The 12,104-nt window shown below is 35.9% G+C and overlaps 2 protein-coding genes across 3 annotated transcripts in view; both read left to right on the forward strand.

Annotated features, from left to right (window-relative positions):
• Positions 1 to 1,566, forward strand: part of LOC309502428 (uncharacterized protein) — a 56,198-nt gene extending 54,632 nt beyond the window's left edge. For both annotated transcript variants that reach the window (XR_014207268.1, XM_082174832.1), the window contains exons 2-3: positions 895 to 988; positions 1,266 to 1,566. Coding sequence is in view for 1 of the 2 variants with exons in the window: in XM_082174832.1 (XP_082030958.1) it covers positions 895 to 961 (67 nt within the window). In the remaining variant the exon portion in view is untranslated. The remainder of the gene's footprint in view (positions 1 to 894; positions 989 to 1,265) is intronic.
• Positions 1,567 to 8,037: 6,471 nt separating this feature from the next.
• LOC309500154 (uncharacterized protein) overlaps positions 8,038 to 12,104 on the forward strand; it is a 28,639-nt gene continuing 24,572 nt past the window's right edge. Inside the window, exon 1 of the mRNA XM_082171718.1 lies at positions 8,038 to 8,148. The gene's annotated coding sequence lies outside the window, so the exon portion shown is untranslated. The remainder of the gene's footprint in view (positions 8,149 to 12,104) is intronic.

Consider the following 12,104-nt stretch of genomic DNA (forward strand, 5'->3'; position numbering starts at 1 on the left):
GTTGATACATTACTTGCCTTTTACTTTTAGAGATTAAAAACTATTGTCTGTTAATTTTGCTGTTTATCTATGAAGCAAACTGGTTGGTAAGAAAGGGGGCATTTTACCCCACCGCTGCGGCAAAACGACCCCTTTGTACAAAAATATTTTCAGTGGAAATACTAATTAATTATGAAGGCTGAGCAATTTTAATATTTGGTGAATAACTCCTGCCATAGTCACTCAAAACCGGGATGGCAATTCTAGTCACATTTATGTTTTGTTTCACTGTAATGTCACATTTTCCTTAAGGGGGGCGTTTTCCCCCACTCTACCCTATAAGTGGGTTAATGCCCTTCGAGGTGTCCATTGTCAGGTATTAATGGACTTGCCTCCGCCGCGGGTCGGACGGTTCACGCCTCGCCGTCGTCCATTAATACCTGACAATGGACACCTCGAAGGGCATTAACCCTTACATATATTCCAGCGAATATTCCATTCTCTTTTCTCTTAAGTATAACACATAAATATATTTTATATACATTGTCAGAAAAGTAAACAAAGCAATGAAAACATCATCACAATTGCCAAGTCCATCTCATCTGGCATGTTATTAGAATTATTGATAATGTTTTTGAACTTATATCTGTTTATAATGACACATTAGTTACAGTTTCTGTTTTCACAGACGTTAAATGTAGGTTTTAAATCCTAGTTTCAGCACTAGTTGATTTATGTCAGTTTTGTTTGTTGTGTTGTTGTGGCTTCGACAACCTGATAATCTTAAGTTACATGATCACGGTCACTATATTTTTCAACATGTGATTAGCCTTAGTACTTAGTTCAGAGTCTGAAATATTGATTATTCCTCTCTCATCATGATTGTTAGAAATGAAACTTGTTTGTTTTTAGCAGAACTGCCAGAAAGCATCTGGAAGGAGAGGACGGAGAGAACGCCAGTGATCCAGAACCTGCAGAATGAAACATCATGATACTGAAGAACAAAGAGGTTGGTGTTTATTCTTGATTCCTCATTCATTCTTCATGATGAAGAACATGCTGATGCTCACCAGATTTACATTGTTTCATGACCAAACTAGTGTTTTATAACACAAATCATCTTCATGACATTAAAATAGATCATAATCGTGCACAGCAGTTGTTGACCAGATTTGATGAGATTAAAATGACTATTAAACTCATCAGTGATCTTGACTTTGAGCTTCACTTATCATTTCACGTTTGTCTCTCATTTGAAATCTCACTTGATTCAATGTTTCTTTTAGACCTGATGGACGTGAACGAGAAAGGAAAAATACGTGTAAATGTAAATCAAGTCTGAAGAATCTCATGAGGATCCGCAACGGAGAGAAACTTTACATGTGATCAATGCGGGAAGAGTTTCACTCGGGTTTCACGTTCATGTTCAGGAGCTGAAGAAGAGGCCGTAACACTTTCAACAGAGACATGAAACTGATAATAATTTGAACTCATTCATTGTTTTTCAGAGATCTGTCTTATTAGTTTTAATTTTTATACATTTTTTTGTACTTCAAGTAATGATTGAATAAACTCATTATAATTTTATCAACAGCTTGTTGTTTTTGTCCAATTTTATTTTCTGCTGATTCTTCTTGCTTCAGGAATAATTCTATAATTTTCAGTTCTGAAAGCCAAGTATTACGTTTGTTTCAGAGGCTTCCCAGTAAACACAGAACGTTCCCCTAACGTTAGTTTTTGGTTCCTGTCTTTTTATTGTTTTGGGAACTAAATAATATTATTCTAGGAATGCTCTTTTTATTTATTTTTTGCAATAATAATATAATGTTCCCAGAAGGTTGCAGGATAGTTAGTTTTAACAACATAGAAATGTTTTATATTAACATAGAAATAGTTACCAACTATAGAACGTTCCCCAATGGTTATTGTTTATATAAATATGTAAACTAACTTTACAATTAAAACGCTACAGATATTTATGTATAATGACCTGTACAGAGCTCTGAAACTAGTTTATGCAGCATTTAATAAAATGTAGCAATTAGTTTGATTTAATTAGACTGAGTGTGAAAAGCACAGAAATCATAAATTCTTGGGTTTGTTTATATCTTCATTTACTGCTCATCTGCTCTGCACACACTTCTCCAACACGTGTTGTTCACAGTGCAGTGTTTTCGGGATCTACGTCAGAACGCTGCCTCGTTATTGGCCAGTTCTGCGTCAGGATCACACGCATTGGCCGACGCTGGTCATGTGAGCAGCACAACGAATGCTGAGTCTGCGTTCTGACGTAGAACAACTTAAACAGCGTTGGAGAATAACGGAAGAGAAGAAATTGATGAATAAAGTTGTTTATTTTGTTTTGTTTTTGCGCACTAAATGTATTCTAGGCGCTTCATTAACCGCAGTCTGTACGTTGTGCCTCTTTGTCTCCGTCTCTGTTTGAAATCTGCAATTGCAGTTATTTGTTTAATTATCTTTACGAGTGTTGTGCATCAGCACGGATGAATAATGTCTGTGGATTGATGTGGACAGAGTGATGGTCATCCAGAAAAAGAACCCACTGAGAATGGCATGTCAACTCTGTAGGAATTGTAATAATGGCAGTACATAATGCCTCTCTTTCTCGTCATGATCCCAGTCCATATGTGTCCGCTTGATGTTCGATGTTGGCACTCTGCCACTTACTTTATGCCAGTCGCTCGCTCCCAGACTCACAGATAACAGTCGCCTGAGCTCCTGTATGGTGGGACTAAATTCTTTACAGAAAGTAGTTAGCGCCTCAGCAAATTTCTCACCTGAGTCACTTTGTTTTTCGGGCCATGGCTCGGTTTATTTGTTTTTCAGCCCACGGTCTGGTTCCAGTGACGAGGCTCTTATCTCATTGCTAAAACATTTTATCATCAGGCCCTACTGCCCTATACGCTAGTTCCCTTTGCATTCCTTTACTCTCTCTCCGCTCTGCCTCCCCCAACCAGCAATCCCTTTTTTCTTACAATCCACACACACACGTCCCACACAACACCCCTTTTTTTCACTCCCCTCTTCCACCGACTCTTGCACCGCTGTCAGCCTAGTGACACTTAAGGTTCCCTCCTCCTCTTCTGATTGGCTGAGAGAACATTAAGTCTAAACAATAATTAATTTTTTGATAGATAAGTGGGTATATCGTCGTTAATCAGAATAGTTGTCGCCCAATTCCAAGATTTAAGTCCGTGGTGACCTTCCAGGGTCCGAGAAAGACGTCTTCAAGTCTATATGTTGTATATCACAGAGTTCAAAACCTGCAACGAATATCAAACGCACACACACACAACACTGACGAACAACAGTTCTCTTCAAGGCTGAAGAAGGCCTGAGCTCATTATCAGAAGAGCAGTCCACCAGAACAAGCTGATAAGACATTTCACTCCTCAGAAAGTAGGAACGATAATATCCCCCTTTACTCCTTAGAGAAATACACATGAGGATGTTCACTTAATGAAAAGCAGATGAAAGGGTGTAGAAATTGACCCTCGAACTTATACAAGTCAACTAAGACAGATATATAGAGCAACACATGGGTACAGAGTCTCTCTCGCCGCTCTCTGAATCCCAAGAGAATCCTCATCAAAAGGCCCCTTGCATGTGAACACGACCCACGGGCACACATTGATTCTCAGAATAGCAAGATAATAAGTCAGAATTGCGTAAAATAAAGTTGCAATTGTGTGAAATAAAGTCGCAATTGTGTGTTATAAAGTCAGAATTGCGTGAAATAAAGTTGCAATTGCGTCTTATAAAGTCAGAATTGCGAGATGTAAACTCGCAATTGTGAGATAAAAAGTAGCAATTATCTTTTAAAATGTTTTATTCTGTGGCGGAAACAAGCTTCCATATGACAACATTAAAACATGGATGTAAATTATTTCGTGCAAAATCTATAGCATTCTGACCACTGTAATACTTCAGAAAACTGTTCATTAACAATAACCGAAAACATGCCTGTGATGTCCGTTAGCAAATAATGCAGTTATAATCCAAGTGTTAATATCCTGCATTTAACAGTAATATTGCCTGAAAACATCAATCCAGAGTGTCAGTCGTTTTCGGCGTGCTCCTGAAGAGCGCTGGGTTTCAAAATGCACATCAGGATTGGTTGGAAAAGAAAAGGCGGTGCTTAATAAGACAAGGGAACACATCGTAGGATCAGCAGGATGACAGACATAAAACAAAACCAAACCAGACAAACAACATCACAACACAGCCACGCAAACACTATTCAGAAGTGTCAGTGATCTTAATGTTGAGTTAAAGACCGTTGTTATTAACCCTTCTTTCTTTTTCTTTTTTCAAACTCAATTAGATTAAGTATTTCAGAATAATAGGCCTAAGCATGGTGCAGTTGAGAGTAAGGCAGCCAATTGTAATTTCTCAAATGCATTTAGTCATTTGTTTGCTCTACTTTTTCATAATCTTTTTGTTTTGTGAGAGCTCTACCTAATCTTGGATCCATGGCCAATAACGTTTCCATCTCATTATCCCAGTTTTGACATCATTTTTGATTTCCTAATTTTGGACCATTTGGAGTTATTTTTCCTTCTCCAATCTATCTCTAGAAAATGATTAAAACAAGATGGGAGTGACCAGTATCTTTGTTTTGTAAACAAAAATAATAATTCTTTGACATTTTGTGTCTATTTTTTTCTTTGCCAGAGAATAATTCTATCATGCTTTTAGCCCTATAGTTGTTGAAAATAATAGCCCTCACTATATCAAATCCAGCCTCAGTTTGAACTAGCTCCCACTTCTCTGTATTTTCTTTTTCTTATAGGCCTGGACTTGTACCTAAAGCAGAGAGGGTTAGTTTAGCAGAGAATATAAGTAATTGCTATGAGACCAGTGAATAATCAAGAAGAATAAAGTTAATATAATAATTAACCAAATTTGAAGCAGTCTCTAGAGTGATGATTGAAGTAGCCACACCTGTTCTTCTCTGTCGCTCTGCATGTTTTGTCAGCCTTGTTGTCACTCAAAGGTCGTTGCAGAGTGGAGAATAGGCTCTGTTGTTTCTCTGCCTCTTCTTAGTTTGGGCTTTTGATCGATCCTGCCACAGTTTTGCATCTCAGAATTTCCTCTTTGTCCTCAGGAAAAGTCTCAAGTGAAAGTTGAGACCTTTTCCAGCATTAAATCAGAATTTCTGAGTCTTTTTGAACTTCAGGAGGGGAGCCGAGAACCCCTCACCCGCTTCTCTCTTCTTCTTTCTGCATTCGCCTCGTTGCCCTTTGCCCTCTTGTTGCTTCCATTCGTCAGGGTCACAGAAGCCATCTGAAATTTGAACACTCAAAGATCTGCATGAATCAAATTGAACTTCTACAATTAAGCTATTAGCTCTTTATCTACATTCCACTTTTTAACCATCGTTTTACTACAATTGTGATCAACAGTGTCTGTGATAATGCTTATAAAGGGATCAACGCAAGCATCACAACGCAAGCATCACATTTAAATGTGGGAGGGAAAAGTATATGTCCGGTAAGATACCAATCATTCATTTTTCCCTGTTTAATCCAAAGCAATTTATTGAACACTACTCACCAGTTGTTGGTCACTTGTAAACTTTACACTGCCAACCAACAGTATTTGCTTAAATAAGGCCTTTTTTTTTTGTGCTGATGACATCATTTGCTGAATAAATGCTGAATGTGTGTCAATACAGGGAAACTCTGCTCAGTAGGAACAGCTCCTTGTGGATTCAGTCCGGCATTTCCAGTTTGTACTATTCTTGAAAAGCTCTCTTATTGATATCATAAGAGCATACACTAATGAAGATAATGCTGAACTAGCTTGCATACAGTTCATATGTGTACTATTAAGTGCACTTAAAGTGTGCATATAGTGTTCACTTGTATTAATTAATCTAACCTGAGCCGTTGCCACTAAAGGTTTAATGATTGACCAATAAGAATATTCATTACATTATATAGAAATGTAAGAAAAAGAGAAAAACGGAGAGAAATGCATACGTTGCCATATAAATTCTGGACCGAGAACAACTCCCCTCTTCTCATCTAAATCCCTATTTTTCCCAAAGTCAGGTGGAGAAGGTTTCTATTTCATCACCAGCTGAAGTACATCTTTTTAAATCAATCCTGAAACTGGAATTGATTGGATGTGACACACTGCAATGGATCGACACGCTGTAACATTATAAAAGACTTTACTGACACTTTTGATCAATTTAAAGCTTCCTCACTGATTTTTTCTGATTTTCACTGAAAACCCAAAATCGCCATCTCTTGATTATGTTTATTTTTTATGCAAAGTTTATCACCCACAGGCAAACGTGGCTTAAATCTCCTTTATGTTTTCCCCTTTTTTTTCGTTTTTTTTTTTTTTTTACTCTTGTTTCAGCTTAACTTGGGCTTGATATAACTCTGCTGACAGAACTCTATCTAACCTCTAGAACCCCACAGAGAGAATAATCCAGATCAATATGACAGATGAGTAAAAGAAATACACAAAATACATAGAACAAGATGAAGATTGAGAAACCTTGTCGTACATTACCCTTTATAGAGACCAAACATGCCACACGTGTGATTTTGGTTACACAAGTCTGAAACAGTAAACCAAAAGAGAGAATGAATACGTTTATACATTTTCCAAGTGGGTATATATAGAATAAAAAGGGGTTTATTTCTCCTCCTCAACGAGAATTAACAGAACACCTGGTCCTGCCACTGTGTAAGCTTCATTTGGGGTGCAGTTTGTGGTGGAACATTTTTAGATTTAGCAAATGAATGCCATATGGGTTCCTTATCTGTACGGGAACCTTGTTTTCTGTTTCTACAGCTGGAAGAGACACTCAGAAGATGATTGGGCAGCGACCTCTGGCTACAGAGGTGAGAAGACTCCTGGGCTCGGGAGGGTAGCCATAAAGTTCCTTTTGCTCCTCTTGTCTAAAACAAGTGGGTGAAACACTATAAAACTGCCAGCCAACTCTTCCTCTTTGTCTCACTCATCTCGCAGCCCGACCGTGCGATGACTAGGTCCTTTTCTTGCAAGAATAAATACTTTTAAAAGACAATTCAAATCAGAGTGTCTCTTACGCAGTGAGAATTGAGAATTTAATATATTTATTGTCACAACAAGTTTCATATACCTTTGTTGGGAGATTGAGTTAAATATATCTGTTGATTGTCGATGTCGAGTGCCAAATAAGAGATGGACAAGAAAGGTCAAAGCCACAGTATTAAATTAAAATAATACGATAAAGTTTGTTTCAAGAGGAATTTATTGATTGATAAAATTAAATTAAATATCCCCAAAATATCCCCAACTGAGCAAGCCAAAGGCAACAGTGGCAAAGGAACCGAAAAACTCCATCAAGTGACCTAATGGTGTCCTAAAACTCTTATGTTTAACAATAATTCGGTTTTAACTCAAACACGAGATCTAATTTCACCATAATATTGTGCTTTGCAACAAAACTGTTACAAGTTCAGTTATTACACTGCAAAAAAATGCTTTTCTTACTTAGTATTTTTGTCTTGTTTCCAGTCCAAATATCAAACATTTCTTAAATAAAGATGCATAACGTTATTTTACTAAAGTAGTAAAATGACATAAGATATTAAGTCTTGTTTTCCGGGGAAATAAATAAAAATTGAGTTTTTGCTTAAAACAAGCAAAACATGATCTGCCAATGGGGTAAGAAAAATGTCTTATGGGGGGGTGGGCGCTCGAAGGGGGTCTCGCCCAGGGTGTAATTCAATGTAGAACCGCCACTGACACCACAGACTCTATAGTAACTCCACAGACAATATACAACCAGAAATGTTGAATTTTTAATAAAACACATAGGACATCCATAGTCATCTCTCTTGTCAGGTATGGCAAGATTAACTGCTGCTGAAAGGCAGTGTTTCAGTGTCTGCTCATTTTAGAACGAACCAAAATTTGACTTCAAATAGAGTTAACACCATAGACATTGTAAAGAAGGACTTGCTATTTATGTTCGGGGATCAGCCAATCAGCGCTTTCGTTTTGGGGTCACCGTTTGACTGATAGGTCTCGTTTTGAGTTAGTAGTGAGAGAGAGTGACCACGGGCAGCACATCGTAGATATTTCTGAAGTGTATCGTTGTCTTCTGTGTCGTTATCTGTGCATGTGTGCGTTCAGAGACACGTGAGTACCCTGGTCTTAATATTTACATGTGTATTTTGGTGCCTTAGGTTTTTTATGAGTGTTTGTTCGTCTATTCTGGGATACTCAGTTGAAATGCAGTTTGTTAGCATAAAGTTCGCTAGCATTATGCTAATACCTAGTATAGTGTTACACTACTAGTGTGTTTATGTGTGGACTCACCTGACATTGTAGTTATTAGCTAATGTGTGTTATCTGGTATATTATTTGGTTATTTGATATAAGCAGCTAAAGTTACTTTGAATGGAAAGTTGTACTAATTAGTATTTATTAGCTTTACTTATTGCATCATGTCATCTGCATCATAGCTACTGTACACTCACGAAGACAGATAATCATCTGCTGCTGTCAATAAATCCGTTGAAGAGCATTAGAGTATTCGATTGCATTCTTACCGATGCACCAGTGGTCACCTATACTCAACAGTTACAGTCCTAGCTATCAAGTCACCATTACAGACATAAGTGGTTGTTTCACCAGTGTTTGATTAAAATGATTTAAAAATCTAAATGTTATTAAGCTGCAATTTGAATAGATATATAATATTAAACTAATTTTAAATGCATAGAAATGCTTTATTAGAGGAAAAGATACTTTTCTATACTAAAAGATAAATATGAATAGCGTTTTACTCTTGGAACAATAGTGCTTTGTGGTGATCTTTATCTGATCATTTTCAGTTTCTGCGCATATAAAATGTTATTATTTTAATTGAGAAAACCACTTTTATGATCCCAGACTAAGGTTAAGCCTACAATTTAGGGTGAAAATTACTACATTAATAAAACTGTTTGTAATCATGTCTGTCGGATGTAGCCTAATCAAACTATTTATATCTGAATTATCACAATTACATTGACCTAATGTAATTTTCCTCAAAATTAAACTTAACTGTATTACATTGAACTAATGTAATTTTCCTTTAAAGTCAAACTTACTGTATTACATTGAACTAATGTAATTTTTCCAAAGTAAAATATAACTTATGTATTACACTGACCAATGTGTTTTTCTATAGGTCTAACAGAATGGCAAATATACAAAATTGACTATATTGTGCTGATCATAGAATTGCTTCCATGCATGTCTTTCACATTGTTGCATACATTAAAAATATACCATTACAGTATGCACACCAAAAAAGCAAATAAATCAAATAGCAAGTCAAACAGTTTATTCTTTTCATAATGCTATAAACAGTTATAACAGAAATGCAGACAAAACATCATGAAAAAAAAAAAAAAAAAAAAAAAACTGATCTACTCAAACATCTTCAGCAAGCCTTTGTCCATCCAGATTCAGTTTTTGAAAGACCTCGAACGTATGCTGCAGGTTGGATGGGAACCTCAGATCCAGAGAATAAATTATGTCCATAAGCAAAGTGATGGCACACAGCACAGTCTGAATTTCCTCGAGTACCTCTACTCCCTGAATTACAATTGACACTTCTTTTGGTGGTTGTTGTGCACTCTCCGCATGGACCACACAGATCCCATAGGACCATCTCAGCTTGCTTTCTCAGCCTTCTCACAATCCTTGAAATTGGAGAACACAAGAAACACAAACAGTGTGTTTGAAACAACAAAACATCCCACTAAACTTGCATTACAAACAGAAATATGTATATTTTATATATATATATATATAATTTAAAATAACTTTTCTTTTTGAATATATTTTAAAATGCAATTTATTTCTGTGTTGGTAAAGCTGAATTTTCAGCATCATTCATTACTGCAGTCTTCAGTGTCACATAAAAGCTTTTATAACATTATCTTCTACTGTTTGGAAAGAAATTAATAATTTTATTCCGAAAGGATGCATTAAATTGATCAAAAGTGACAGTATAGACATTCATTATGTTATGTTATTAATATTATGTTTATTCTATTTCAGAAAAATGCTATTCTTTTGAACTTTCTATTCATCAAAGAATCGTGAAAAGAAATTGTACACAACTGCTCTCAACATTGAAAATAATAAATGTTTATTGAGCAGCAAATCGGCATATTAGAATGATTTCTGAAGGATCATGTGACACTGAAGACTGGAGTAATGATGCTGAAAATTCAGCTTTGAACACAGGAATAAATTACAATTTAAAGTATGTGGATCCTGGATATGTGGATTACTGTTTTTGTGGTATTTTGGATCAAAAGATAGCCTTGGTGAGCAGAAGAGACTTCTTTTAAAACTTTTAAAAATCTTACCAATCTCATAATTTTGGCCACCACTGTGTATATATATATATATATATATATATTAAATCTTCATTAGTGGTTGTGTATATGGGTCACGTCAATAAAAAAGAGAAAAGAGAAAAAAAAGAGTTTTTTTTGTTTGAAAATCACTGACACCAGGGACGGACTGGGGCTAAAAAACAGCCCTGGACTTTCTCCCAAATAGGCCCATCATCCGGCCATTCGCCTCTAGCCGTGTGCGACAGACACTAGCCAGGATGTCCTGATACTATGCCACAATACTGTAGCCTATCAGACAGGTATTCACAGCAAGTCACATCTCAAAACCAATGATGATATGGGGTTGTGTTTATTAATGAAGCCTCAGCCTTCAAATAAAAACAAAAAATGTACAATGCCATAAAATACAAATGAAATGCGCAAATGAAATGTCACTGGCTACAGTAACCCCAAATTACACAAACTTGTAATTATAAAACATAGTTACTATATACCAGGGGTCTCCAACCTTTTTGTGTGCGAGGGCTACCTCAAGGGATAAAATAATCTAGAAGGGATTTTTATTTGTTATACTCCAATATTTATTATAAATATAACATGGTGAAGCTTTTTTACTTTTCACCATCATATGGGAAATAATAAAATATCTTGATATTCTGGTTCAGACTTACAGTAAAAAAAAAAAAAATCCTGAAAAATCCTGAAAATATTTATTGATTTTTTTGTTGATTTTCTATAAACCTATTGTATGTGTTATCAAAAACAGTAGCCCAAACATTTAGTATAAATATAAATTAATAAATTAATGAATAAATAAATAAATAAACTGCCATAACTTCTAAACAAAACATTACAGGATTACATTTAATAAATGTATGACTATATTAATATAACAGCATTTTTAATATAAATACAGGCACATTTCTGCCAAAAAAGTTTGTTTTACTACAGTTAATTCATAAGTTGTGAAATGTCTTCTTAACTGGTTTGTTCTCGGAACAATGTTTCGCCTGTTTTTTTGTCAATATGTTGAGAATATCAGCGCTGTTTCATCTAGCTTTTTACAAGCTTAAATCACATAGTCATTTGTGGGTTTATAATAGAGATAGAGAATTCTGCGCTGAATTGAGCTGGGCCCGGTTTCCCAAAGCGTTCTTATCTCTAAGTAGTTCTTAACCTATTCCTTAACCTCTCTCTTAACCTTATGGGACGGTTCCCGAAACGTTCGTACGCTAAGTATATCTTCTGTAAGTCACACTTTCGTAAGGTTGGTCTGGACCACTCTTAGCTTTACCTTATCACTGTTGCAGGTCTATATGAATATAATTCTGAAGTTTTAATACACCCAGACAGTGTTAAGTTAGGCTAATTCAAGTGTTTTCATGCAAAGAATAAAATTGTCATTACACTGATTATTTTTTTTAATTATATTATTATACAATATTATTAATTTAATTAAAACGCTCTTTTAAAGGCCAGTGAAAGCATAGGCTACTGTCAGTTAAGTTCTATTCGGACGCTGATATTGTTTCTCATGGGCTCGTCCGGTATTTTAAACATGTACAGGGGTAAGTCGGTGATTTTAGTGCCGTCCGAATCCATAATATCAGTGTTTTTTCTCACCCAACCCGCGTAAAAATCCCTGGCCAAATTAGTACCTTCTGTTTTTTGACAAACAGGTCGTGTGGTAATTTAATTGCCGCCTGAATCCACATCTCTGAGTTTACAAGAGATTCG

This window comes from Leuciscus leuciscus (assembly GCF_965113295.1).
Source record: "Leuciscus leuciscus genome assembly, chromosome: 1".
Taxonomy (NCBI): domain Eukaryota; kingdom Metazoa; phylum Chordata; class Actinopteri; order Cypriniformes; family Leuciscidae; genus Leuciscus; species Leuciscus leuciscus.